The following is a 27,785-nucleotide window of genomic DNA, read 5'->3' on the forward strand; positions in this document are numbered from 1 at the left end:
AGCCAGGATGATAGCCTCAATAGCACAGGAGTTGAGAGGATTAGTACAAAAAATAGACGACCAAATGCAATATTTTGGTTTACTGACCACATTTCCTTTGGTGGACACTTTATTTTACATACGTAGAACAAATGCAAAGATTGCCTGATTTAGGAATCTCTGGAGTCTGATTTGAATTATACTTTCCTAGCAACTCTCCCCAAGGAGCTTCTTTCCCTGGGTAGGGGACTGTGAGTCTGGAGGAGAGAATCAGGTCTCCTTCCACCCTTAATTTTGTAGCAAAAGAAGGCAGCAGCCAGTTGTTTGAGGGGAGGGGATACCCCCCTGTCTCTAGTGACACTTCTTACCAGGAGAAGCAATAGTCATACAAGCAGTTATCAATACCCTCAAAATACACACACAAACACACACTACACTCCCTTCTTCGATGTCCACAGCCTGCCCTATCCAGTGCTCAGTCCTGGAGCTTTGTTCTCAAATATGCCCCATACCTCTCTTCTACCTTCCTCTTTAATATTCCTTGAGCTCACCCAAGCTTCCTCTTCTTATTTGCGTGGGCATAGACCTGGATTCCAGAGAGGGAGATAATTTTTTAAATGTCCAGCAAATCAGCCCCTTGACCCACTTTAATCTCAGCTCCCAACTTAACCTGGAAAAACAACTGGTCTCTAAAAGTCAGCACTGGAGACCTGCTGGAAAGGACTCATTTATCCTATTCCCTTGCAACACTTAACTGGTCCAGTTTTGGGAGCCTTTCCGAAGTGATGTTCATTCACTTTAATAACTCTCATGGAAAGGCTAAGTTTCTGGAATTCCAGCCCTGGTTCTGCAAAACCTAACTTGTTTAATTATTTGGGGTAAGTCATTTATCCTTGTGGGAACTAAGTTTTTTCATATGAAAAGGGGAATGCTGGATTAATCTTTACTAAGGTTCCCTCCTAACTGAAAACTCACTCCAGAAAAGAAGTTCAGCCACTTCTAAAGGAGAAAAGAATCTCCTAGCTAGCTAGCACGGGTCTTGTCTTGTTTTTTTCATGGGTAGAGGAGAGTAATAATGGAAAGGGAGTACTTTTTTCCAAGATCATGGGGTCTGAAGCTGGCTTTGAACTCAGGTCCACCTACTTCAGGGCTGGTGCTCTACCATCTAGCTTCCACATGTTTCTTAATAGGTAAGAATTATTTCATTCTGGTGCCAATGCCTTGGTAAGTGCTTAATAAATGCTTGTTGATTGACCAATTGATTTGCTGAATCTTTACCAACAGCCTCCTGCCATGGAGAGGCTATATTAAACCCAAACCCCAGCTTTTCCTTTTAAAATCCATCCCTGAAACAAGATCCGAAGCACTCTAGCACTAATCGGCACCTCACAGTGCTTCTTCTGGAAGACACATCCTGATCCACCTTTTTATGAGCCGAAGGTCTCCTATTTCTTTCCTAGATCTCTTTAAAATTGGCACAAATTTTGCGCCCCCCCCCCCCCCCCAGCTTCCCTTTCTCTCTGACTCCAGTGAGGGACTTGTATCTTGAGTTCAGGGATCAATATACCTCCCAAACCCATTCTCACAGTTTGAATCCTTCACAACTTTTGCTGTTTCATCCCCCACCCACTTTCTTGGCTCCTCACTGGTGACAGGGCATATGTGAGACACACAATCATATAACTGCCATCATTGCTTCCACTTCCCGAGCGCCACTGGTAGATACACCGGCAAGAACTGAATAGATTGGTAAGAAATAGATGGCACTTCCTCCCTGAGCTCTCCCTTCCATCCCCAGCAGTACCCTGGGAAGTGGGGTTGGAGGCAAAGCCACAGCAATATCCCTACGGGGGCTAGGGTGCGAGTAGCCTGGGGTAGGAGTGTGGTGGGGGAGAAGTAGTAGTGAATGTGGACATGGGAAATTGGAATTTAAAGAAGGCAAAGAAGAGCAGATCATTGGGAGGGTGGGTGGAGGTGGAGGATTGGTATCAAGAGTGGGTGTGTGCCAGGGGAAAGGAACCCAGGAGTGCTTTAGGACTGGGCTGGGTTCAGAGGCTCTGATGGAATAAGAGCCCCTTTAGGTGGGACCTGTGGACAAAATGAAGTGTGGGAAGGGCTTCCGGAGGTCTTCTCACTCAAAAAGGTGAGCCTTTAGTAGTGGTAGGAGGCCCAGAATTGGGAGGCCCAGAATAAAGAAGTAGAGGAAGACCAGGTAAAGGGTTAGAGGAACTGCCTGTGGGCAGGTAATAGAGCCCATCTACAGCGACACTCTCAGGAACCCAGGGGAGTTTGGTTCCTGGGGCTAATAAGTCAGGGGGACCCAGAGGCAAGGGTCCCGGTGAAGGAGGTAGTGAAAGCCCAGGGTAGGACCCATAGGGAGAAGGATAGAGGTTGTGCCCTAGTGCCAAGGAGGGGTAGAACCGGAGGGGTGGCCCTGCTGGGGAGGGGGGAACAAGAACTTCTAGGTATTGACCACTCTCTGGGTCAAAGAGCAGCTTTAATTTAGGAGATTTGGGAGCCTCTACATAATAGTAGCGCCCACTCTCTGGATCTACAAGAACCTTCCCTGATGGGGTGGCTCCAGAGCTCTGAAGGCCCCTACCGTGACTCCTGGAAGGGCTGTCAAGGCCCTGGGCCATAGGAGGTGCTGAAGCTGCCCTGGGCTGGGACAGGGAAGCAGGTTTGGCTGTAATCTGGTTCCCTGCGGGATGGGTCCCAGGGAAGCCTGGATGGGGTTTGGCTCTGGGCTCTGGACTCCGGGCCTGGAGGGCCAGGGGATTGGCCTGGTCAGAGTGTGGGGACCCCAGGTAGAGGGAGCCCCTGACATTTGGATGTGGGGGTTCTGTCAAGGAGCTAGATGTCTGTCCAGCCCCTGACCATTGAGCTGGGACCTCTGGCCTCTCTCTTGGTTCCTTGGGGATGGGGGCAGGCCCCAGGCTAATCCCTGGGGAATTGGCCTGAACTTCTCCTTCTGGGAGGAGGCGCTGAACCTGAGGACCGTACCCTGGGGAAACGCGGCGGATCTCTGTGTCGGTCTCAGGCTGGGCCTTGACCCCGGGCTTCCGGGACAAAGACAGGGCTCCGGGGAGGCGGATCTCGCTGCGAGCAAAAGGCTTGGCTGTATTGTTCTCCGCTTTCTTCCGTGGGGTCGGCTCTCCTTCCTGGTAGCCCTTTGGCCGCGTCTGAGGCTGGGGAGGTTGGTGGCCTTGCAGGGCCCCTCTGGGAGCAGAGTCACTTACTCCCCCTCCCTCAGTAACCGGCGGCTCCGGGACTTCGTAGGGATGGGTCACCACGGGCAGGAAGTCCTTCTGGAAAGTAGAAGTATAGTGAATAGTGGTAGGAGGCTCCGGAGCTCCGGGCGGAGTCTCGCTGCCCTCGCTGGGGCCCCCGGACGCGCAAGGGGGCTCCGGCAGCCCCAGACTGGAAGTGGGGACGGCTGGGAAGCTCAGCGAGTAGGTGTTCTTCACTAGCTTCCGCACGTCCCGCGGTCGCGGAATTGTTACCCGGGATCTGCCTGAGGGAGCGGGGGCGTCTCTGGGCTCCCAAGTGTCTGGGACTGCACTCTCCGGCGGAGGTGAAATCTGAGGCTCCTGCACAGTTAGATCCCGGGGTGCCTGCGGAGATGTGGCCTCTTGGAGCGCTTCGTGGGGAACCTCCTGCACAGACGGAGTCAGCGACGCCTGAACAGCGGGATCCCAGGTTTCCTGGAGAGACAGCCTGGGAGTCTCCGGGGCCGCCCGATGCTCTGGGGCGCACCTCTGAGCCAGAGATTTCGGCGGCTGGCTCCATTCATTGCGGGGCCGAGACTCAGACGCTTCCTGGGACTTGTCCCCCGACAGCAAGAAGATGCTGGAGCTCACGGGCCCGAGTGGTTCCGTCCCGGGGGCTGGTTTGTCCCGACGAATAGCTCGTTCTCGCAGACTGGGCCAGGGCCTCGGGGTTCTGATAGAAACTACGCCGTCCGGGGCCCTCAGCCCCGCAGGCTTGGCAGGGGGCAGGGGTGCCTCCTTCGCCGGCTCTCTGGGAGGAAGCCCCGCCTGAGAGCTCCCTCTGGACTTGAGTTCCTTTGAATCTCTTCGAGGGCTTCGTGCAGTACGTCTGGTCGGGGCTTCGCTCTCCTGGACCTCAGGCCAAGCGGGGGGCCGCTCCGCCGGCTTCTGGGTCTCCCCCAAGGGACGAAGCTGCGAGCCTGCCCGAGTCTGAATGGGCTGAGCCCCGCCCCCTGGGCTCGGCTGCTCGGGGCACAGTGTCTGCTCGATCTGCAGCTTTCTGGCCAGTGCTGTCTGCACGAGGTTAGAGGCGGCCTGCAAGCGAGTCAGAGACTCGTCCAGCGAGCCCGTTCGCAGGAACAGCTTGCGCCTGGGTAGCCCATTCTCCCCAGCTGAATCCGGCTCCGGAGCGCTCGGCTTCAGCCTTAGCTCTATCTGCCTCTTGGGGACCGTTCTCTGCTTACTCAGGGATGCCTGGTCTTCAAGCGCCACCTCCACGCACTCGAACTGCGTTCTCCCGGACGTGGCAGGGAGTTCTGGCAGCCTGGAGGCCGCAGCTCCAGTCTCCTGACGCAGGTCCAGGTAGGTGGCCCAGCGGTCTGCTTGGTTGCTGCTGTCAGACAGAGCCGGGGATGGGCTGGAAGAGGCCTGCGCGCTGGGGCTACGCACGTCTAGGTAAGGGCCTTGAGGGTGGGAAAAACTCTGCAGACTGAGCGCCGTGAGCTGCTGCACCTCGCTGTCCGCCTCATCCGAGTCGCTGGGGGACTGAACGGGAGGCTCGCCTAGGGGCCCGGTGGTGAAGATCACTTCCATCTCCCCCGACGGCAGGGTGCGGAGCTGGAAAGGACTCGGGCGCTGTCCCGGCCTCTTGGGGAAACCGGATCCAGGCTCCTGGCGGCTATTCTGGGCGCTGATGGACAGGCGAAGCTGCGAGCCCCCGCTCCCGGCTGGGCCCGCCCCCCGACCAGGGACCCTGGAGTTCTGGCCCGCAAAGTTTGCCGGTTGCCCCCGCCCAGGAATTCCACTGCCCCAGTCATCGTCCGCCCCGTCCAGGACCGGGCGCGGCCCCTGGGGCTCGGGCGAGCCTGGCGCGGTGTGGTAAGAGCCGGAGGATCCCGAAGAGTCCTGGCGCAGAGCGAGGACCGAGGGGAAGCCGCCCGCGGCTGGGGGGACAAGGATGGAGAGCATGCTGCGGGAGGGCTGCGGCGGGGGCCCGGGCTCAGGTCGCGCAGAAATTCACCGCCTCCTCCTCCGCCGCCGCCGCCGCCGCCTCCAGCTGCTCTGTTCCCCAGCCCGCACTCCCCGCCCCGGGGTCCCGGCGCGGCCGGGTCACGGTGCCTTAAAGAGGCCGCATCTGAACCCGAGCCAGAGACTGCCCGGGCTGGCTATGGATAGCAGTGCCTTTCTCCACTTTCTCTTCCCCTCCCCTCCCGACCCACTCCTCCCCTCTTTGGCCGCCCTGGAGGAGCGGACACCAGACCGGAGAAAATAATGCGGTCTGGGGGGCAAACTGTAGCAGGAGCCCCCGTCAGGAGGCCTCCCCGAGGAAGCGAGATCCGAAAGCCAAGGGGTCCCTGCAGGTGTTTCTTTGAAACACTTGCGACGCATCGAGGCACTTCCAAGTTTCAGGCTTGGATTGTGTCTCAGGCATCTCAGCTCGGCAATCTAAAGGTCACCAACTGTACACTCCATTCTGTTAGATTGAGAGGGTTTCCTTAATTTCTCCAAAACCGCGTGAGTAATGAAAGTGAGACCTCTTCATATTACCGTTTGTAAAATGGGCTTTTAATCACAATCATACCCCGCCCAAGTCCTCAAAGCTGGGCTGAATTCCTGGGCTAGGTTGGCATGGGGCTGGGGTAGAGAGGAAAGTGGAAAAAAAATGTAGCCTCTCTGTATTGGACTCCGAGCTGGACGCATTAGGGCAAGGGGAGCTAGAGGGTATTTCGGGTGGCTTTGGTACTTGGGAACATGAATTGCCCATGTTTATAGCCCCGAATTTCTTTCATACTGCCTCATAGAGGCTATGGTCCTTTCTTATCTGAAGATCCCAAACTTGTTTTTTTGGAAGGGACCTTCGAGGTCAGTTAGTGCGACCTTTCTTTGATGACTCCAAGAAACCTCTCCGATATAACCCACGTTTAAAATCTAGCCTATTCTTGGGGAATAAAATTGTCAGGAATTGGTCCTCTTCCCCAACCCTCTCCTTCCAAATAAAGTCTTGCCCTATATTTCGTCTAGGGAACTTTTTTTTTGGTCCTAAACTTTAAAAGTCTTATCCTCTCCCTTTGCTATTCATTACTAGGATACTGAGTATTGGGGCCCGATTCCTCTGACCAATTCTAGTAGCTTTAGACACTGACAAAAACTAGCATGTGAGCTGGCATAAGGATCAAGGCTGTGGAATCCATTACAAGTTAGAATCTGCATTAAGAGTAAATTGTGTTACTCTGGGTTAGCTTAATTGGAAAGTAGGAGCCCTAGGAAATTGGAGAATAGGATCCCTTTAGGGATTTCCAACTTTTCTCTCATTTAACATTTCTACACATGTATCATTCCAACGTTTCCACTTTACCTGAAAGAAGTCAGATTCATATAGATGTTTTGTCACTTAAGTTGGTAGAAAATGCATTTTTTTTTTTCTTTTTGGATGCACTCCAGGTCTTAAGTCACTTGGGCAACTAATAGTATTTGGGCAAATCAACTTTACCCTTCTATTTTTCTTTTATGTAAAAGCATAACGCTTAGCCTTCTAAAGGGATGAAAATCATGCTTGTACAAATTCTTTGAAAAAATATTAAGCCTATGTAAGAGATAATTAATGGAAAATATTGATTTTGAAATCCAGCTAAAAAAAACCACTGCCTTCAGATTGCCCTGGATTATGACACCTTGCATTGTAAAGTTCCCAATTAGTGCCCCATCCCCCATCACTTTCCAACCTAGAAGCTTCCCCACAGCTCTGGAAGCTAAATTAAGCAAGTTAACTTAACCCGGTGGAGGGGGGTTACCAGAGTAACTAGGAGTGTTTATGTAGGGAGGTGCCAAACAAGGGTGGGGCAGTCATTAGACTAGGAAATTCCTCCTCTCCTTTCCCTTCTCTACCCGCTTCATCCTAATTGGGGAGCTCCACACTTTTGCATAAACTACAATTCAACTCCTTAAATCCCACCAACCCAGAAGATCCATTTAGAAAGAAAGTAGGGTGGAAGAGTGTTTAATCTGAGTATCCCCTCTCCCTGGCTAGTTCTGTTCGAGTGTTGGGTCCAATGTGGCAGGTGCAGGGGCCGATGCCAGAATCAGGTCATGTCCTAGCAGCTCCATCCCCTATCCCACGCATGCTTCCCGGGACTGCCATCCATTTGTTATTCACATTCTAAGGGGAATCAGGGCTAGGAAAGGAAAAAGTCGGGTTCCTTGACCATCCTATAGCAGGAGATGATTGAACCCAACTGAAATGTGCAAATCCAGTAAGAGGGGAAGGTTGAGGACATTAAGAGGTCCTAGGAGAGGATCCTTATATCCGGACAGAGAAAAGTGCTAAGTGGAAGCAGATTTATTTGTCTCCAAGTCCCTTGAAGCCCCGGCTGGAGAGCAGCCCGCCTGCCTTCTTTTGCTTCCGGTCCAGCACTTGGGCCATGTAATTCTCTTGCTGCTTCTGAATCCGGAAGTCCGATATCTGATGCCTGCAAGAGATACATTTGGGATAGGCCTGAGGCAATGCTAGGGTGAGAATCCTTCAAGAAGGTTGGAAAATCAGTCTCCCTTCCCATCCCCATATCCTCCTCCCTCTCACTTCAATATCCAGGTTCCCCCTGAAACATCCAAATCCCTTATCTTGAAGGAGGATCCAAACACTTTACCTGAAGATCTGTTTTTGGTGGCTGATGACATTCTGTAGTTCCTTAATTTCATTTTCTTTCCCATTAAGAATATCTTCTTGCTTTATAATGTGAGATTCAATTTCTGAAGTGAAGAGGAGAGATTGTCAAATACCTGAACAAAGAGCAAAAGGGGAGGTTCCTTGCCCCAAGAATGGAGAAATGAATACTTGAAATCTCAGAAGAACAATTTCTTTGGAATTAGTAACTACCTTCACCAGGGTCTACTTTCACCTACACACCTACATCTACTATGAACGAATTTTCCTAGAACTCAGCTGCAAAGAATGGGTCCCCCCTGAATAAAAGACACCCCCCCCAAAATAATCCTTTTACAATCAAAAAATTGTATTGCACGATTTCAGAAGAAGTTATTGGCTTAACAAGAAAATCATCTCAGACTTCTTTCCAGGAGATTCTGGGGAAAACTACAGACCCTCTAGGTCAGGAGACCAAGGGCCTTACCAGGGGAAGATGTACAAAGGCCAGGTACCATGGCAGGCAGCAACCAGGACCTTTATGGGCACCTGGAAAGAAGAGCAGATGATCATAGAATTTAAAGTTGAGAGGAGTCAAGTAAATATCTCACTTAGAAATTCGGAAATTAGATTTTATAGAGGAAAGGGAACTGATTTGCCCAAATAGTAATGAGACATTTGAATTCAGGCCTTCTGACTTCAAATCATACTATTATCCTGATTGGAATAAAAAAAAAAAATTTCTGCCTTTGTGGTGTTTATTAATTTTTTTTTTATCTTGAACCCAAAATGTTGGCTTGCTCAGGAGTATGGATTAAACAGAAATTAAAAACTCTCAGAGCCTGGAAGAGATATCACATGTTTTTTGTCCATACTTGAAAAACATAACATTTTCTATAACATCCCTGGACTTCCAGGAGAAGCGAACCCATACCTGTCCAGGCAGCCCATTCTACTTTTGGAAAGATCAAATTATTAGAAAAGGTTTCCCTCCCCCTAAAAAGAAAGGTTTCCCCTACTTTGAGTTTAAATATCTCTATCCCTCTTCTATCTACTGCTTCTAGTTTTACTAAGGCCAACCATAGGTTATCTCATGCCATCTCTATATAACAGCAGCAAAAGTATCTGAAGACAGTGATTATTTTCCTTCCATATAAATCTTTTTTTCTCCAGGTTTAACATCCCCAGTCTTCATATTGCATTATCTTCAGTGTCCTCATTATCCCCAGTATCCCTGCCTCTGAAATCAATCCAACTTATCAGACTAATCAGGGCAAAATACAGGGAGATTATCATCTCTGTCATTCTGGACCCTATACATGTATTCACTAGGTCTAATAATATCACATCATCTCTTTTGGTTGAACTATTAAACTGCTGACTCATAAGCCTAGTCTTCTAAGCCCTCACCATGGGAACATTTTCAATAGACCTCTTATCTAGCTGTGATTCTTCCATCCTATTCTTATAAAATCAACTCTTTTAAATTCAAGTAAAAGATTTTACATTTATTCTTATTAGATTTCAAAATCTTATATTAAAGCCCATTGTTATATGATCTGACAAGTTCATTTCTGAACCATGATTACTGTCCCTCACCCTAGCTTTGTGTCATGTGCAAATCTAACCAGCATGTCATCTACACCTTCGTGTTAAGTCATTGATATTAAAAAAGAAAAAAAGTTAAATGCCACAGTCTCCAATACAGAGAAGATTCCTCAGACATTTCATGAGACTTCTGACATCAACCTACTAATGATGCCTCTCAGAGCCGGTGTTTTCAGCCTGTGGCTCTCAACCTTATTAACAAGAATTGTCGATGAAGATGATGATCATGAATAGAAATTCATTTCCCAAGTACAGGTAGAGACCCTCTTTGGCACAGTTCCTTTCATTAATGAACACTGGGAGGCCCTGCTTTGGAAAGCACTGACAGAATGAGCTAAACCTTGAGCAAAGACATGACAAAGAGGAGGGAGGGGGAAGGAGAGCATTTCAGGGATTGGAGTCTGCTTGTGTGAAAGCAGAGTCAAGAGGTCAGGGTTGTGTTGGGAGAATAAGAAATTCCGTTAAATTCTGAGTGTTCAGTATGGGGAATAGCAATATGAAATCACAGTCAGATTATGGAAAGCCTTAAATGCCAGTTTAAGTAGTTTACATTTTATCCACGAGTTAACAGTCACTAAAAGTTTATGAACAGAGCAGCAATAGTGATCCAAGATAATTCCAAAATTCATGATCGAAAATGTTATCCACATCAAAAAAGAACCATGGAGTCTGAATGTAGATCAAAATATACTATTTTCATTTTTTAAAAAAAATTTTTTTTTTTGGTGTGTGTGTGTGTGTGTGTGTGTGGTCCTTTTGTTCCTTCTTTCACAACATGACCAATGTGGAAATATGTTTAATTTGGTCATTTTGGGGAGGAGGAAGGATAGAGAAAAATTTGGAAAATAAATGTTGAAAACTATTTAATTGAAAAAATTAAAATGTATTTACGTTAAAAGGTTTATGAAAAGATGATTTAGGAAAATTATTTTGACAGCTGCTGTTAAAAAAAAATCAGAAGATTATAAAGCAGGGGAATCAATTTGGAGATTATTTTAGTAGTCTTGGCAAAAGTTGGTGCAGGATCTAGGCAGCTAAGGGAATAAATGCAAGAGGTGAGTGTTCTGGAGAACTGATAGGATTCAACAACTGAGTGAATCTAGGGAGCTTGTGAGGGTTAAGAAAGAAGCAAGACTGACTCTGAGATCAAGAACCTGGATGAACCTGGGAGGATAATGATGACTTTGAGAGAAATAGACAAGTTTGGAGGAAGAATTTTTTAGGAAAAAAAAGTATTATTAAATAACATTCACATTATGCTTTATGGTATGCCAAGTGCTTATAAACATGATCTGATGATTTGTGTCTTACAAAGTAATCCTGTAAGGCAGCGGTTATTATTGCTCGATCTTTATAGATAAGGAAATTGAGGGAGGTAAACAATTCACATAGCTAGTAATGGAGGAGTTAGGTTTTGAACCCAGGTCTCTCTCACATTTTGTCTCTTACAGAGTTGAGGGAATTCGGAAGTCACCTATTCAGATCCATATTTGAGCCCTGATACAACATCTACAGCAGGGGTTTCCAGCAAGGGAATACAAGCCTCCCATCTTCATGGAATACAAGAAAGTTTGTCAAGGATAGGGGAATGGGGAATCTTTTATTAAATAACTATTATTCAACTGGAATATGCCAGAAACTCCGAACTGAAATTCATCCTTATCAATGAATTGACAAAATTTTTTGGTGTACTCACTGGGGGAAAAAAAGAAATTAACGTCTATTAGACTTTGTATGTGTATATGCATGGTCAACTTGAATTTATTTCCTTTCATATCAAATATGGGGGGTCATGGAAAAGCACAGGACCAAGAAAGTTTAGAAAGCAGTGAGCACAGAACATCCCCAATAAATGTACGGTCAGTATTCACATGTGTTTAAGAGAAACCCACCACTGCTTAAATCATTCTATTCTACTTTTGAATAGCTCTAATTGTTAGGGAAGTTTTTTCTTACATGAAGTTGAAATCTGCTTCTCTGCAAATTATACCAATAGTGTTTAATTCTGCCTCTGGGCCCAAAAGAATTTCTTTTCTTCATGATTTCAAGATAGCTGTCATACCATCCCTCTGTCTGCTGACTCTTAAGGCTAACCATACGTAGTCCTTTCAATTAATGTTCCTATGTTCTAGTCACAGGAAGACAGCATACTGGAAGAGGTACAGTGCTGGATGCATTGTTAGGAAGGCATAAGCTGCAAGCCTGGGGGTAGCTGGGTGGCTCAGTGGATAAAAATCCTTGATAGGGCCTGGAGTCAAAAAGACCTGAGTTCAAATCCTGCCACAGACATTTACTGAGTGACCCTGTTTGCCTTACTCCAAAACTGAGAAGGAAATGGCAAACCATTCCAGTAACCTTGCCAAGAAACCCCATGCACAGTATTACTCCATGGGCTCATGAATCGGACTGCACAATGGTGGTTCCAATTCGATTTTAATAGCTGTGTGCTCCAATTTTCTCACTTTTAAAATAAGAGCTAATAGTAGCTCTTACTTCACAGGGTTGTTCCTAGATATGAGATAATGAAAAAATGCTTCATTAAAACATCAGATAAATATCAGCCATTGTTTTATGTTTGTCAAATCCCTGAATGATCCTGATTTCTCTGTCACCTAGATGCTGTCTAGGACAATGACCTTCCTCATGGCAGGACGTCATCTGCAAACAGGGGTGCCTCAAACCCTTCCTCTATTCTCAAAGGGCTCCCTCCCGTTTTGTGTGGACCTCACCTTGTCCAGGGAGTCTCTCTTTGATCTGAACTCTCATGTGAGATGTTCTTCACAGTGATGGCCAACAAGTCTCAGCTTTATGCTTCACTTGCTATTGATACTTAGGAGGGTCAGTGAACAAAGTTATTACTCTTGCCCCAACATTGTTCAATCATTGCATGATTTTTAGTTGAGCATGGGAGACCTCCCTTATTAGTAGAGAATCTATAAAAGTGGCATTTTGCTTTAATGAATCAAATACTTGTTTATACTCCAACAGAATAAGCATAGTGGAGCTTTATATTCCATTTCCTGGATCTTTCAGTTAATTATGTGATGCTAAAGACATGAACTGCTATAGTATGTCACTTTTTTTCTCACATCTTCTTTAAGAATGCTCTCTATGCATGTGTAGATTATTTTCATCAAGTCTTGGTAGAATTAGCAAAGTAGGCTCCATGGTTCCATACTTATTGTTATCAGTACTCTGGGTACTATTCTTTCTCTTAGTGTAGCCTAAGATCAAGTTAGCATTTTAAAATAATATTTTATTTTCTCCATTTACATGTAAAAATAATTTTTGATATTCATTTTTTAAAAGTTTTGAGTTCCAAATTCTATCCTACCCTACCTATCAATGGATTCTGATAAAGATTATATATGTGTAAACATGTAAAACATTTCCACATTAGTCACTTTGTAAAATAAAACTCAAACTAAAAAAAAAGAGAAAGTGAAAAATAGTGTGCTTCCATCTGCATTCAAACATCAGTTCTTTCTCTGGAGGTGGAGAGCATTTTTCATCAAGAGTCCATTGGGATTATCTTGGATCATTGTATTACTGAAAATAGCTAAGTCATTCACAGTTGTTCATCATACAGTATTGTTGTTACTGTGTACAATTCCATTAGCTTTTTTCTAAAACCTTAATTTTCCAATCTAAATACCAGTTAATAACGTGTATATTTCTCTAGCTACTTATCTGTTCTAGTCTCTAGTTTTTCTTCAGTTCCTTTGTTCACTTTCCATGGGCCCAACTAGTATTGGATTTATCCCCCTCTTTAGAGAAAATGGTTGGGCCTTTCCCCTTTCTTGGCCCTCTTACCATTGCACTTGGTGATAAGCTTGTCCTTCTTGGTGGACTCTGTCAGAACTTTGTTCTTGACACTGGACAGCCTAAATTGGAAAAGACCAGATGTTTGAGTGAGTGGGGGAGGCAGCTCATCTCTGGGTACTCCCCTCTACTCTATCCTCCCCTCTTTCTCACAGAGCTCACTTACGCCTTTTCAAAAGCCTGCTTCTCTCTCTCCAGTTGCTTGGATAGCACCTCCACCTCTCCAAGAGCAAATTGCAGTTTCTCTGTCTCTTTAGCCAACAGGCCCTTGGTCTGGGCATGAGCTGCCTTTTCCTCCTGTAATCACACTGTGATTAGCATGCCCTGTTCCCCTACCCTGCATCCTCCAGATGACGCTAACTCTGGGATTGCCTGGAGCCCTGGAGAGATTGGAGCATCTCCTGTCCTGGGGAAGGCTCTTGTTGCTCTGCCTCCATGGGTCTATGGGTCAAAAGATCTCAAAGATCCTAGTCCTTTTTTCTTCCCACTTCTCCCCTTTCTATCATTGCCTTGTCCCCAACCCCCCAGGATGGGAAAAAGCAGAGCAAAGGATCCTTTTACCTCTAACTTTTTTACCACAGCTTCGTATTCTTCTTTACTCACAAATTTCTCTTCCTGGATGGCCATCTGTAATGCAACCACAGGGTTGGGAGATAAGTAAAGCCTGGGGACCCAAAAAGCTTTGGAGCCCAAAAAGTATAGGGAGAGGAGAAAAGGGAGAATGGGTAAGAACAGGTAGTAAATGATTTGGGAATATTAACAGTAATCCTCTATATATAGAGCACTTAATTTTATCTCCCATCTTTTTTAGAACATAGGTTGGACTGGTTTAAAGACTTGGCATTGCAATGGCAGAACATTATAAAGGTTGGAGGATCATGGTTTTTAATTTGTAAAAGTATATATATTTATTATGTTCTTATATGTTAAGTATTTATATGTATATATGGTTGTGTGTTTTTAATTTGTAGAAGCATATGTATTTATTATGTTATATATTAAGTATATATTTGTATATATGGTTGTGTGGGTTTTTAGTTTGTAAAAGTATATATATTTAGTATGTTTCTAATGTATTACGTATATATATATTTATATGATTGTGTGTGTTTTTAGTATATATTTATTTAGTATGTTCTTATGTATTAAGTATATATAGTTTTTTTTTTAGTTTGTAAAATATATATATAGTATATTCTTATGTATTAAGTATATATGTGTATATGGTTGTGTGTATGTGTATACATATATAACAATTCCTATATGTATACACATACATACATAGATAATGTATTTCTGCTCTGATAACTCCATGAAGGTCTATTTCATTTCTCTCCTTTGTATCCTAGTACCTACTAAGCACTTAAAATTACTTGTTACTTGAAATGAAAAATGTTTTTCCATCTGTTTGCATAGCAAGAATTGTGTAGAAAAGAACACTGAAAACAGGGATCTAAGGCCAACTCTGCTACTTATTACCTGAGGAATTGGGCAGGCACTGCACTTTTGGTGAGCCCTCAATTTCCTCATCTGTAAAGGTGGACTAGATGATTTCCAATGTCACTCATCTCTTAAATTCTCTCATCTGAGCCTTATAATGCAACTGACACAGTAGGCATGGCATGACTATTATCCCACTTTACAGATTCAATAACTGAGACCAAGAGGTGAAATGTGACTTATCAAGGAGGCTGGGTCTTGAACTCAGATCCTTTGACAATTAATCTTCCGGTTCTTTCCGTTATGGTGCTAAGATTCTCTTAATAGGTTAGAAGGAATAGAGGGCATGGGAATAAATGGAAAATCTCTGGAAAGGCTAATTTGGGGATGAGAGATTTGGGAAGGAGATAGGGGTAATGAGAAGCATTATTCTGCTTCTCAGTTTATAATGCTCATGTAATGATGGGAATAAGAGCAAAAAGGTCACCAGGAAGATATTTTTTAGCTTATTTGCCAATATCTCCTGCAGGGGATGAAGAAACAAATTACATGAAGAACTTGAGGAGATTCTTCAAAGTCAGAAAATACTCTGACTTCAATGAAGTTCAAGAATAAGAAATGAAAAGAGATCAAAGGCTTACTGACTACTTAAAAGTCCATGACTATTTATATCAAGAATACTTTCTTTTGGGAGTGGGAGGGGGAGAAGGTCTCAAAATCCTAGACAGAATGCTGAACAATATCACAAAAAATGAAATTCAATTTTTATTGACAGACAGGATATGACTGGTGGTCAGTATGGAATCACCACAAGTGAACTCTTAACATCATATTACCTGATATAATTTATAAGGAATTTTTAAAAATGGAGTGAAGTCTTTAAAATCAGCTGGACCTCACCAAATCTAAGAAGAAATCCTTAATAGGGATGAGACAATTTTAAAGGTACTCAGGGATCAATTTTCTTCTTCTTCTTTTTTTTTTTTTTTTTTTTTTTTTTTTTGAGGCTGGGGTTAAGTGACTTGCCCAGAGTCACGCAGCTAGAAAGTGTTAAGTGTCTGAGATCAAATTTGAACTCAGGTCCTCCTGAATTCAAGGGTGGTACTCTATCCACTGCACCACCTAGCTGCCTCAAAATGTCTTGAAAAAGAGGAGAAAGTCATATGCTTATTATTTTTAAAAAAGGATGGAAAAGACATAATTACTAACGCATATATCTATATTTGGGGCAGCTGGGTGGCACAGTAGATAAGAATGTCAGACCTGGAGTCTCTTCCTGAGTTTCAATCTGACCTCAGACACATAACTCAATGATCCTGGGCAAATCACTTAATTCTTTTTTCCTTAGTTTCCTCATTTGTCAAATGAGCTAGAGAAGGAAATGGCAAACTATTCTGGTATCTCATCCAAGAAAACCTCCAAATGGTGTCACAGAGTGTCAGTTATGACTAAAAATAACTGAACAGTGACTATATTCTAATCTTTATAAAAGTTTTATGAGGATGCTTCCCTATGCATCCAGGATAGCCTTGAAGTAAAGATAAAGCAATTAGTAGGTTTTTTTTACAGACATTTTTCCATAGTAGACCACTTTTTCACAGTCATATAACTAAAAGTTACAGATCTAAAAAAATTCAAAATCCATTGTTTGTCAACTATTAAAAGCATTTGACTTGGTAGAACAAATGCATCATCTTAAGAGTTATTTTCCAGCAAGGTTATCTCTCTCATGCATATTTTAAAATATTTTTTCAATTTTTAAAAATTTTATTATAGCTTTTTATTCTTTAAAATACATGCAGAGATAGTTTTCATCATTCACCTTTGCAAAACCTTGTGTTCCAAATATTTCTATCTTCTTCCTCCCTCCTCTAGAATGGTAATATCTCATGCATATGTTAAGATTGTAAAAGATTCCTCAGTAGATTCAGGTCACTTCCAATGGTCCTGTGATGGAGTGAGTCATCTGCATGCACCCAGAGAGGGGACTGAGTATGGATCACAACATAGTATTTTCATGGTGGTTTTTTTTTTTTTTTTTTTTTTTGTGCAGCAAGAAAATTGTGGAAATATGTATAGAAGTGGTACACATTTAACACATATTGGATTACTTGCCATGTGGGGGAGAAAGTGGAGGAAGAAGAAGGAGAAAAAAATTTGGAACACAAGATTTTGCAAAGGTGAATGTTGAAATTTATGCATATATTTTGAAAATAAAAAGCTTAAAATAAAGCAGATTTCTTAGTAGCTAGATAAGCACCATAAAATTTACTTTTCATCTAATGATTCTGATTGTATCAAATGAGGCACAAAACAGGAAACCATGCTTGACTATATCAATAAGAGTGAGATCCCAATCAAAATCATAATGAAAGGGGGATTTCCCTATAGGTGGGGAGAGTCTTCAGACAGTCCTGCTTGCAAATGGATTTATGACCTTAAGTACCATCCTAAGTGAGATCTAATGCTATTCAGTTTAAAAAAAAAAAAAAAAGATTGGTTTAGCAATTTACACAGAAAAAGATCAAGGGGATTCCCCAGGTTGGAAAATAAATATTGACAGAAATGACAAAAGGACAGTTTCAGAGAAACCTCGGTAGATTTGTATAAACCAATGCGTTGTGAACGGAACCCAGAATACCACATTGAGCAAACAATTTCAGAAAATTTAAGAATTCTGTTCAATGCAATGACCAACTACAGCTCCAGATAACTGATGATAAAGTATGCTTCTAATCAGATTATAGACTCAGACTGCACAAAGACAAATGTGGTTTTGGACATGGCCAATGTAGGCATTTATTTTTCTTAATTGTGCATATTTGTCATAAAAGTTTTGTTTTTCTTTTTTTTCTCTCATGGATGTGTGTATGCTACTTTCTTAATGTTACTTAAAAAAAAAAAAGGAAATGGGTATTGGCCAGGATGAGCAACCTGCCAAGTTAGTGGAAAAGGAGGGGTGTAAGATGGAATATATTAATAAACAAAGTAGCACTTTCAATGATACCCAGTAGTTCCTTTCTTTTCAATAACTATTTTTCCATTCATATATTCAACTCCTGAAGGCAACTTTCTAATGCTGAGCAAGAACCCATTTGCATTGGTGAAGGAAATTTTCTTATGGGGAGAGTTCCCTCTACTAATGTGCTAACAGGTCCCTTTCTATTCCATCTTATTCTTCTGGTGATATTATTATAGGGCTCCAAAATCATGAAACACCAATGGGTCTCAAAAATCAAAATCATAGGTGACCTAAAGGGTAGTGGAGAATGTAAATAGCATCATAGTACTGTATAGACTTGGAAGGGAACATTAAAGCTCATTTAGTCTAACATCATACTAAAAAAAGCATGTGTGTTATTTATGTAGGAATTTTCAAGCTTCTATTTGAAAAAAATTTCTAGAGAAGAACTTACTACAATCCCAAGGCAACCCATTTTACTTTTGAGCAACTCTTAGAATCTAAATTTTTTCTTATATTAAGAATGTTTCCAAGGTGAACAAAACATTCTCCTCCTAAGTGATTTTCAAATACTTAGGTTCACTGCATGTTGTTAAAGATGATTTTCAAGGGAATAAGTGGGACAAATGCCAGCACAGCGTCGTAGATAAGCTGATTCTGAACCCAGAAAAACTCCTGGACTCATCACGTTTCTGACACAAGCTGGCTGTGTGACCCTGAGCAAATTAGTTTTTCAGTGTTTTGGAGATTGAAGGCATCTGTAGGCATATGATTCCTAAGTCTTTATATGTCTTTCCATCATCCCTGGCCTTTCTTGAGTCACATCACCCAACTGCTTTTTGGACATTTCAAACTAGATGTTCCAGAGACATCTCATACTTAACATGTCCAAAACAGAGCTCATTACCAAGATTCCTCAAACTTCTCTTCTCCCCACCTCCCCTATTGCTAAGGGTTCTACCACTCCCCCAGTCACACAGATAGGCCCACAGTGTCACCATCAAATCCTCGCTTGCACTTGTCACACATAGTTTTCTGCCTAATCTTATAGCTTGTACAATCACAACACTCACAGAAGCCCCTTTCTCTCACTCTTACAACTTCCATCCTAGTTTATTGTCAACTTCTCTTAGACGCTTATTAGTGTTTTGTTTTCTCCGCTTCTCCTTACTCCAATTCATCCTTTACCCAATGCACAAGGGGATTAACAAATAGATTTGACCATGTCAACACCCCTCCCCCCCAAATAAATGCCAATGACTCCCTATTGCCTTAGAATTAAATGTAAAGCTCTCCATAACCTAACTCTTTCCTCTCTGTCTCCTTATACTTCTCCCACTACGAGCTGGACACTCCATGCCCTCTTTGCCTTTCAGGTCTCTCCAATTCCCTCAGCTCCTGTAGGCCTCACCTCAAATCCCATCTTCTGCCAGGGGTCTCTCTGGCTTCCCAGACCCTGACCTACTTAGCTGAGATCACCTTCCAGCTACCCTGTATATGTTTATATATATGTAGAGGGGCATATACATATATACATAGATACATAAATATATGGTATGTATGTGGTTACTGTCTCCAGTCCCAATTAAAATAGGATCTTTTTGAAGGCGGGGACTGTGTGTCTGCCCAGCCCCAGCGCTTAAAGCTCTGGCTGTACCCAGGAGCGTCATAAAAGCTAACTGACTGACCCAAGGCACAAAGAAGTCGGTGACCCACTTTAATGTGGAAAGAGGGTTTCTATATTGAGCTAAAATGAAACCCTTCCTTCAAGGCCCTATTCCTATCCGGGAAAAGTGGGATAAAACCCATCATCACGGGCAGGGATGACTGAGGGTGACGGACAGCTCCAGGCGGTGAGAGGCGCACAGCATGTTGGGTAGATGGCCAGAGCTAAACTCAGTGAGCATCTCAGGATAAAATGGGGGAATGGAGAGGCGTGGGTGGAGCTCCGCCCTCCTGCAGAGGCCCCAGAGATCCAGGCTCTACTGTAACTAGGAGGGTCAAGGAGGCGGAGAAGGACGAGCTGGAGACGAGGGCATAGAGAAGGGAGGGGAGGGGCCGTGCTGAAGGATAGCGGGGTGCACGCAAGCGCTGGGTGAGTCCCTTGCCGCAGTGCCGGAAAGGCTGGTCCATTCCAGGGAAAGATTCTCAGGCAGTTGCCTTGACAACGAGACGTTCTACTATTGGCCACACCCCTGACGACACCAGAGAACAGGGCACTCGGCCCGCCTCCTGTTCCGCCATCCTTCCGCAGATAGGCCCCGCTCCGCCCCCGACCTTTACGTTAAACCCGCCCCATCCCATTGTGACATTTGGGTAGGCCCCGCCCCCTGCTTATAGGGGCTCGCACCGTGCTTTTCAGCCGGTGGATCACTTGCTCTTGAGACCCAATTACGTCCCGAAGTTGTTGGAAGGCGAAAGAGAATATAGTCTCCTCTTCCAAGGAATTCTTAGAAGCCTCCGCCATCTTCCGCCCCTACCTCCGGTTCGTTAGAAATGGCTGCCTTTTGATTCTTTGTCCTTCCTGGGCCAATGAAAGATCTGAGCATCTAACGCCGGGAATCATAGCATCCGGGGCGGGTCCTCAGCCCTACCAACAGGTCTAGGAGCGCCATCTGCTCAGAAAGGTCTCGCGAGAGGACATTCAAGGCTGTGAATGTGACCGATCCAGAGAGCGCCACGGGCTGCAGGGGGCACAGGAGCCAGCTTCACTCTGCCATGATGAGCAGGGTCATTCCGACCCGTTTTCTCAAAGCACATCTTCCCCGCAGTCTCCAAATCCATGTTTCCCCATTTTTTGTGGTGGCCCTGAGGAAGTCCTATAAAAAGCCCCCCTATCACAGGGAGATAGGGAGTTTCCCGGCTTCGGGAAGAATTGAATCTGGGCTTGTGACTCCACTCTAGCATAGCTGGGAGGGACGACTGATGACGGGAATGATTTAGTAAGCAGCCGAGAACTCTCGCCCAATTTGTATATATTGATGCCGCCAAGCTAGCTTTTAAATGTGCTTAGAATTCTCCAAAAGAAAAACAAAATAGCATCCTGTTCTCACGCAGAGCCACAAACAGTAAAGGACCAGAGGCTTTGTCCCAGAGCGCAGCGCACCTGGGAGCAGCAGGCTCGGCTTCACCTTCCTCAGCCTTTACCACGCCCAGATCCCCTCCCTGTGCCGGCTTCCTCCCATCCAAGGCATGACGGGCTGAGTTCTTTGGGGGGCAGGCCGTGGTCGCAGCTCAGCTGAGAACTTCCTCTGCCTGCCACTGTCCATCTTATCTCCCAACTGAATTTGTCTTAAGCATAATCTTTTCTAATTCTCCCCCCATGTAACCCTCTGGTGCACTTGACCACTCTGTCTAATGTGGGCTTTTTCTTTTTGACTGGTGAAATTAAAGTTATAATAGGACCAGAGGAAGGTATCTAAAAATCTCACCATTTTCGTCAGAAGAAAAGTGGGTGGCAGTGGACTGACATACAGACTAGAAATACCAGAATTTTTCATTCTGTAAAGGTTAAAAGAGGGAACATAATTAAAATCTAAAAAGGTGGAACTCCATCTTTGTTAATTGACATGGCCCTATTTGTCATGGTGTGAAATAGTAGGATGAAAAAACAGTAAATTTAGAATGCACAAAATACATGAAACCAAGTCTTTCTTCAGACTGCAGATATTTTGTCTAGCAAATAAATGAGCTGACTAGTATTCAAGCCCCTTTACATAATCCTGCTTCCTGTTACCTGTTCATCCTCATCTCATACTCTCCTCCTCTACAAAGCTCTACATTCCAAATACTGGTCTACTTTCTATTCCCTGTTGTGCCACTTCCTCTCCCCCCCATTTCCTTGATTTTACCCATTCCTAGATTTGTTGCCATATCTGTTGTACCTTGTCTTAATGTCTATCTCAGGTCCTGCTCGCTGATGAAGCCTTTCTGATAAAGAGGAGCACCAGCTTGTCCCCCTGGGAAATATACTCTGAGAACACTGTTGACAACAGGGGTCTTTGGTCAAATGGACTTGTCTGATCCATTGTGATAATCCTGGATGTCTAATAGTACTTAAAATATTTCCAATCTTTAATTATTGGTCTAATTGTTTCATGTGTATACCTGCTTTTCCAGGGTGAAATTGGTTGTCTTTTTCCAATGGCTGCTTTCACTTTGCCTGACTATCCTTTGCTATTATTTTCTCATGTAACACACAATTATTTATATGCATTCCCTCACACCTCGACTATCCTGTAACTACTTTTAGAGAGGGACTTACATTCTTTTAACTTCACTTTTAGTACAGTGGTTTGGTGCCTTAACACAAGGCACTGCATGTTTTGTGAACTTCATTATTCCATGGGCAGAGGCCTCTTATTGGCAAAAATGATTCTGGGACAAATCAACAATTTGTTGCTTGATTCAGTATGTCAATATTTATTTGCCTATTACACTTAATTCAAGGTAGCATTAGAAATGGCCCAGCCATCTATGACTCCTAAAAGTAGTCAAAATCCCACTCTTCAAAAGGTATGCAGAGTATATCAGGCCTTGAAAGGAAATACAACTTGGGGTTGTCTCTATTAGCAAAACAATTCAAATATACAATTTGTTGCCTGAACCAGCACATCAATACTTACCTTAAAAACATTTAATTATCTCTTTGTCTTGTACTGGTCTCTGTAATTTGTGAATATCCTTTGTCTTGAAAACAAGATCATGATTTCTCTGGAGGACAGGGAAAGTCTCTCCTATTTGTATCTCTTTCCATCAGTGGCTAGGTACCGGACCCTTAGAAGGGGTTAAAAATGTCTATTGATCAACTGAGTTAGATACATTCCTAGGAAGGAGCATATAATCCTGCCTTGCTTATGTAATTCACTTCTCATTCCTGATCAAGGAATATATATATACTTATATACATATATATGCATATATTATGTATGTATGTATGTATGTGTGTATATACAGTACACCTTCCAGTGTCATGACCATCATTGTGTTCTTTTTTGCATAGCCCCCACTATTATATGGTATTTTGTGCCATACTGTCTCCACTCAAGTCTTATTCTTTCTGATGTCTCATTGTGATCTGGAGGTAACCCTGGGTTTCTGAGAATTATTATCAATTGAATCAAATGGAAGGTTCTACCAAGCTGGAAAAGTCCTTAAGGTTAGTTCAATAATAAAAAAGCATCTTCTATCCAGAGAACAGTATAGCTAAGTATGGAAAAAATCAAAAGACTGACCACACTAGGTGAAGAATTTTTTGGCCACGATGACTTTCAGATAAAAGAGAAAACTGCCTTCAGAACTGTGATTCCCCTTCTACAGTGAGATTGAAGGAATGGTAGAGGAGTCAAAAGTGTTAAATATCACATATTTCTTAGGACCATCTAACAAATATTGATTTAATATGGATCTAAAACAATTAAATGTGAGATCTTTATCTAAAACAAACAAGTTGATACCCTTTTAGCAGAACTAACCTGTTCCAAATTGACATTCTAAACAGAAATGAAAGAGAAAGAAATGAAGTTGCAGTCCAGCGGAAGGATTGCTCATAGGTTCTCGTTGGAGACAATACAGATGAAGGAGTTGACATGGTTGTTTCACCAAAATGATATCCAAAAGTCTCATTTCACATGGTCTTGATACATTCTTCTTTCCTTCAAGTGGTTATGATGAGTTTTGCAAACAGATTACCAAGGAAAAATTGTGGGCCATGTGTCACCATTTATTTGTTGCAGAGAATGAAATTTTTAAAAATTCTATAAATGATTTGATCCTCCAAATTAAATAGGATTATCTAGTTCTAGTGCTGAGACTCAAGGGTCCAGAGGTCCATTTCCCCAACTCCTTATTTTTACAGATGAGGAAACCTTGACTGCCCAATGAAGTTTAGTGACTTGTCTAAGATGACACAGCAAATAAGCAACAGAAATTGGATTTCTATCCAGGCTCTCTTATATCAGGGTCAGTTCTTTGTATCACAATGTTTCTCCTAAATTAATATATGTATATCTTCATTATTGGTGACTTTGATATAAAAATAGGAACAGAAGCAAGATCAATGAAAATTCATGTCAGATAATTGCTTGGAATCAAGAGTAACAAAGCCAAAAGCTTATTTACTCAAAATCTATTAGTGTAGGGGTCAGTGGCATAAGATTACAAAAAACAAATAATATGTGTATAAAGGAAATAATTACTAATTAACAACAGTCATTACAGAATCAGATCAAATATATGGGTCTAGGATTGGAAGAGACATCACAAGAGATCATTTAGTCCAAATCATTAATTTTATGGGTAGTTTAGGGACTTAACCATGGGTTGCTAAGTGATTTGGTCTTAGATTCACACAGCTGGGATTTAAACCCAGTTCCCCTGAATCCAGAACAAACACTTCTCTATGCCTCATTGTATCCTAAATGTCTGCTTGGTCAGAGCAAAACTCAATACATTAGCAGAAAGGATAAAAATGAGAAACCCCATGGATAGTTACATTAGTATCAATTTAAAGTGTTTAAACAAGATAAGAGGAAAATGACAAAAATGACACAATTACTATTTCAGAGAGAAGTTAAACTAATGTAAATAGTACTGACAAAATAGGGGGCTGAAGAAGCTCCAAAGCCACGTAAAGCAGTTAGCTCTTAGTAAAGAGATAGATATGGTAGGCAAAGACAAGTACTAGGTTAGAGAGTACAAAGTGAATTTGCAAACCATTTCAAGCTTTATCAAAACAGCAAAAATCAGCAGAGGGAAAAGACAAGTTTGTGTATGATTCCACAGGACACATGGAAATGAAGCTGGAAGGAAAATAGGTATGAAATACCTCACTGTGGTTTTATACAGATCCATTCTAACCCAGTGATGCTGATGGAAGCATCCTATTCAGCTCCAATACTCAAATTCTGAATGCACATGTGAAGAAATGGTGCATTCTAGTTTCCAGGACATTCAATTCTTGGTTGAGATTTTCCACAGTCCAAGATATTCTCTTTGCTATTCTTTGCTTTATGGTATTTTAGACATCATTACAGCTCTTCCAACTACTTGTCATCTTTGTCACTAGGACATTTTTCTCAGTGGCTTTACCTTGAGTGTTGTGGGGTTGCTATGTTCACAGGATTTTGCCCCCTGGGTATCTCTTATATTAAATTATTTCCCACCCATGTTTTTCTTTGCTCATTTTATCAGCTTAGTTAGAAAATGGATCAAGCTCTGAAAACTGAAAGATATGTGCAAAATCTGCCCTGATACCCAGTCTTGTGGCCAAACAAAAATAGGTCCCCTCCCCTTCAAGGAACTCCAGGGCTACTATGTGATTGGTGGGGGAATCTCTTGCCATAAGGCTCAAGGATCCTCCCTCCCCCCTTATACAATAATTTTGCTAGGGATCATTCTTCCTAGCTCAGCTCTCATTCCAGGACTCATCTACTACTTAGATCCTTTCTTCTTCCTCTAGGCTTGGACTGAGGGCTCTTGCAGTCACAGATTTGCCTGAGATAATCCTTGGCTAAGCCCTTTCTCCTGAAACTGAGTTTCCTCAGGGTAGTCCTACACTTAGCTTTCCTGGATCTACTACTCTGACATATCAAGCAGCTATCAAAAGATTCCAGGGATCTTCTGTGGATTCCTGGAACAGATGGAAGAATCTACAAATGATTCCCATTTATTTTTTAAAACTAGTACATTTGTAAATACTGATCTTGTGGGGGGAAAGGGAAAGGATTTTGGCTTATGTCATAGCACACTGCTGAGATGGCAATGGTATTTAAGAAGTTCTGACACTGGAGATATTCTGAGCTAGAAATATTACATAATTTAAAAAGTAATTCAAAGATCAAAAATTCAAACTGTGTCAAAAAATTAAAATAGAAAAGATTTTGGACAGTATGGGAGAGTAGCAACAGGCTAGAGTAATTTAAGCTTGGAATCAAGAAAGCCTGAGTTTATTAAATCCTGCCTCAGATATTATGTGACCTTGGATTAGTCATAACTTCTCCCCATCCCTAAAATGTAAATAACAGTAGCATTTAGTTTACAGTATGATCAGGAAATTCAAGTGAAATAATGAATTAAAACTAAACACTGTTCAAACTTGAAAAATATTATGCAAATAATCATTACAATAAAGTGCCTGAGAAAACCCTGCCAAGATAATTACCTGTCTCTTCTCTTATCAGTATAAATTATAAGCATGGTTAAGCAAACAAATCAAAATCATTCTTTATGAAAATACAAAAATGGAACTGGCAAGATTTTTAAAAGATAATTTTCTTATGACAAAACATCTTTCACAGCTTCGAGTTATAGATATTCTAACAGATCTCAGTGTGGCTTTTGTTGATTTGGTTAAAATAATGTTACCTTAAAAAAAAAAAAAAAAGCTCTCCTTAAAACATCTTCCACACATGTTAAAATCATAAAGAATTCTATGGCAAATGCAACTTCAGAGTACTTTGGTTCAATGATACAGCGAGTATGTTATATATCATCATTATCTAAGGTAAAAAAGGCTATGATCATTTAGGGTATTTGCCAATATCACAGAAGAGAGCTAGCTATATATAATGAACAATACAGGGCCTTCTCACTAAGAAAATCATTTGAAAAAGTCAAAGCTTTTATTTGAAACCTTTTAAAATATTAATAAGTTAGTCTAGTCATCCATGCTTTTAAAAAAGAGGCTAAAACATGCATGTTGGTCAGATTTGACAAATGGTGTATGTATGAATAGTCCATTAAGTAAGTCCATGTATATAAATGTGTGTGCATGACAGGTGTGTAGATGAATCCCAGGATGGCCTCAGAAAAGAAGAAGAATTTGGACCATATTTAAATGGTCCACCAGCATGCGTCAATGATCTCAATTTAGCTTAGTTGTCATGAAATAAACTATCTTTGAAAAAAAAAAGTTTTTAAACAATTAATACTCTGCAAGTGAGTCATACTATATGGCTGTGAATCAATAACACTATGATCTCAAAAAGAATTAAAGTTACAGGAATGTATAGTTTAAGAAAGCTAAAACATTACCAATGAAGATGTGCACAGAGTTACAATAAAAGGCATTACACCAAGGATGTGGATTAAAATAAGAGGTTAGATCTGTCAATATAGAAAGGTATAAATTCATCACTTGAAATATGTATTTTAAAAATTAGTTGTCATTTATTTTTGAAGGCTTCGCTATCTGAAATATTAAAACAATCTTTAAAAATCTTCAATGAGTTGGATAGATCCTTTAAAGACTATATAAAAACATAGACAAGAATTACATAAGATTAAAAAAAAGAGGGTTATGATCTGCATTGTGAAGGGAATATCTCATACTACTGAAGATCCCAAATCCATTACAGCATCATATTATATCTTTTGGACAATCATTTCAATTTAACTGACTTTCTGCTTTCTATTTACTTACCTGGGCCAAAAACTTAGACAGCACTGTTCCCCAGCAGCCTGTGTGTCCAGGGGGGAGTGGTGAGCAAGGAAGAAACCTATTCCCGTATCCCCTGCACGCCAGTGTGGTCATACAGTATTATACCTAGTCTGATGGGAGGGAAGAGGGTGTCTCACAAACACTCAATTTCATGCATCACAACACATATCTTTACCAGCCAATCACAGCTCTAGGCAACATAACATCACAAAGCAAGGATATGATGTAATAATAATACTTGGGTATTATTGAGTTGGCTGTGTATCTGTACAGGGATGCATAACTTCTAGAGACAGTTGTGATTTAAGAAGAAAGAATACCAGATTTGTAGTCAGATCTGGGTTTAAATCTTGGCTTTGCTGTTTACTAAAGGTATGACCTCAGACAATCACCTAACCTTATAAGGTGCCCTGTTTCCTCATTTATAAAATGGGGATTAAAATATCTGTAATGCCAGTTTCAAGGGTGTTATGATCATATGTCAACAAGTCAATAAAGCTTTATTAAGTATCTTGTGTCAAACACTATATTCATAAGGTATTAACATAAAGCACTTTGCAAACATGTTGGTTATAGTAAAAACTGCATCCTCTCTAGTTACTGTTTGAATTTCTATACATGTTCTTGAGATGAAAGGAAATCCACTCATTAATATCCAAGGCACAATTTACTGATGTTTCCAGTCTA

The 27,785-nt window shown here is 42.3% G+C and overlaps 2 protein-coding genes across 4 annotated transcripts; both read right to left on the reverse strand.

Annotated features, from left to right (window-relative positions):
* Positions 1–72: 72 nt before the first annotated feature.
* PROB1 (proline rich basic protein 1) lies at positions 73–5,244 on the reverse strand. Its single transcript, XM_074291498.1, has one exon. It carries the CDS (start codon positions 5,154–5,156, stop codon positions 2,115–2,117), a length of 3,042 nt encoding a protein of 1,013 aa, XP_074147599.1. The 5' UTR covers positions 5,157–5,244; the 3' UTR covers positions 73–2,114.
* A 2,265-nt stretch (positions 5,245–7,509) lies between these two features.
* On the reverse strand, positions 7,510–27,277 carry SPATA24 (spermatogenesis associated 24). Of its 3 annotated transcripts, none has more exons than XM_074291510.1 (6): positions 27,081–27,277; positions 13,819–13,884; positions 13,424–13,554; positions 13,249–13,319; positions 7,832–7,934; positions 7,510–7,654 (listed from the first exon to the last, which is right to left on the reverse strand). In XM_074291510.1, exons 1-6 carry the CDS (start codon positions 27,189–27,191, stop codon positions 7,525–7,527), a joined length of 612 nt encoding a protein of 203 aa, XP_074147611.1. In that variant the 5' UTR covers positions 27,192–27,277; the 3' UTR covers positions 7,510–7,524. The 3 variants fall into 3 exon arrangements, with proteins under 3 accessions (XP_074147611.1, XP_074147612.1, XP_074147610.1); XM_074291511.1 differs by lacking the exon at positions 27,081–27,277 and adding an exon at positions 20,140–20,273; XM_074291509.1 differs by lacking the exon at positions 27,081–27,277 and adding an exon at positions 20,010–20,149.
* Positions 27,278–27,785: the final 508 nt, after the last annotated feature.

Source organism: Sminthopsis crassicaudata, chromosome 2 (assembly GCF_048593235.1).
Source record: "Sminthopsis crassicaudata isolate SCR6 chromosome 2, ASM4859323v1, whole genome shotgun sequence".
Lineage (NCBI taxonomy): Eukaryota > Metazoa > Chordata > Mammalia > Dasyuromorphia > Dasyuridae > Sminthopsis > Sminthopsis crassicaudata.

Bases quoted from the DNA above. Each gene is read 5' to 3' on its own strand.
- PROB1 (XM_074291498.1), bottom strand. From the start codon at position 5,156: ATGCTCTCCATCCTTGTCCCCCCAGCCGCGGGCGGCTTCCCCTCGGTC.
- SPATA24 (XM_074291509.1), bottom strand. From the start codon at position 20,126: ATGGCGGAGGCTTCTAAGAATTCCTTGGAAGAGGAGACTATATTCTCT. The intron at 13,885-20,009 runs GTGCGAGCCCCT...GTTGCATTACAG, and splicing joins TCCACCGGCTGAAAAGCACG to ATGGCCATCCAGGAAGAGAA. The intron at 13,555-13,818 runs GTAAAAGGATCC...GTGTGATTACAG, and splicing joins CTGTGGTAAAAAAGTTAGAG to GAGGAAAAGGCAGCTCATGC.